The sequence below is a fragment of the Austrofundulus limnaeus genome, unplaced genomic scaffold (assembly GCF_001266775.1).
Source record: "Austrofundulus limnaeus strain Quisiro unplaced genomic scaffold, Austrofundulus_limnaeus-1.0 Scaffold8, whole genome shotgun sequence".
Classification (NCBI taxonomy): domain Eukaryota; kingdom Metazoa; phylum Chordata; class Actinopteri; order Cyprinodontiformes; family Rivulidae; genus Austrofundulus; species Austrofundulus limnaeus.
The window spans coordinates 2,852,369-2,853,822 of NW_013952410.1; the positions used below are offsets into that span (position 1 = coordinate 2,852,369).

The 1,454-nt window shown below is 39.4% G+C and overlaps 1 protein-coding gene across 1 annotated transcript in view; it reads left to right on the plus strand.

Moving 5' to 3' along the window:
• The first annotated feature begins 259 nt into the window (after positions 1-259).
• The window catches only part of prkacba (protein kinase, cAMP-dependent, catalytic, beta a), an 11,048-nt gene continuing 9,853 nt past the window's right edge, over positions 260-1,454 (plus strand). The window contains exon 1 of the mRNA XM_014000101.1: positions 260-603. Within this exon, the coding sequence (XP_013855555.1) occupies positions 558-603 (46 nt within the window). The 5' untranslated portion in view covers positions 260-557. The remainder of the gene's footprint in view (positions 604-1,454) is intronic.

Below are 1,454 nucleotides of genomic sequence, written 5' to 3' on the forward strand. Positions count from 1 at the left end.
TAGCTACTATTAAAATTGTAGCAATTGTTGTAGTCACACAATCATACAGCACAATATTATTTTTATTTTTTAAAAGATTTAAGATGTAATTTTTAATTAATGGTCGCTGAKGGTATAAAGATGCATACTTAATTTATTACACACGCGCATATCGTAAAAGTTATCCCTCAGAAATGTAATATTTTGACAGGGTGTCTTATTTTCGAGCAGTCCGTGAATGCAGCGTTGTCCCTATCAAGTGCATCCCTGGTRTTCCCATTTGACGTGAACGCAGCACGGGACGACAGCAGGCAGAGGTGAAAAGTCTGGATCATGTTGTCATTCCAGCGGAGGCATACGTGAACAGAAAAAAAAGGCCTTGTAAATAAAGAGCAGTGAGGCAGTCAGCATCGAGGTTCTGTCCACAGAGGAACAACATTCATGTAGTTTATAACCTGCCAGTTGAGAGAGAAGCTGATATTTGTTAGCTAGCTAACAGAGGACCAGGCTGATAGCTAACGGCCACCATCATCGCTCTTCTTTAGCCAGCTGTGGATCGGCCCGTCTGTCTTCCTACGATGGGAAACGCAGCAGCTGCCAAGAAAGGCAATGAACAAGAAAGCGGTGAGCATCTGGAAGCCATACAGCGCAGTTTGACCTAACTATTTCACGATGTGAGCTTGCATGTCACAGTGGACAGCATCCTTTTAGCAGCAGACCTTGCACAGAAAGAACCATGTTTAGAGCAGTTCACAACCTTCTGCTAACTACGTCACTTTGCTGATGTGAGTTAAAGTGTGCTAGAAATAATGAAACCAGCTTATTGTTATCTGAGCATAATGACAGTTCAGACTGTGGGGGGGTCCACACAGCAGGGGATACACACAGATCCATGTACCTTTAAAGCAATGTGTTTAAATTAATTGTTATATTTGTGTTGGTGGAGCAAGATAACATCACCAAACAAGATGCAGTTAATCTATCTTTATTTCCTGTAAGTATGAGTCCAGTGGACCCGGTTTTGTTAAAGTGATATCAACCTAAATGAAAACAAATGGTCTCTTTTAAGGTAAATTGCATCTGTTCCTAAACTCAGCAACGATACAGAAAATTTACGATTCGGTTCGGTTCAATGCATTAGTCTCACGGTTTGATATTCTTTCGATATAAAAAGAGAAATCCCCATGTCCCTTTTAACTTGTAATTTATTTAAATTATTATGAACATTTGTTTAACCTCAAAAGTACAGTTTTTAAATTAAATGTTGCTGAAACAGCAAGTTTCTCAGTGGATCTTTGCCTAGGTGTAGTAGTCGAACACTGATCCTTTAACACAGAGCATCTTCAGAAGACAAGTTGATAAAGTAAATTTTAAAAATCTGTATTGTTCGATACAAGTGTGTATTGAACCTAAAGCACTGTTCGACACGGGTACATGTAATGTGTCCTACCATCTGTATGCTGATGACATACAGT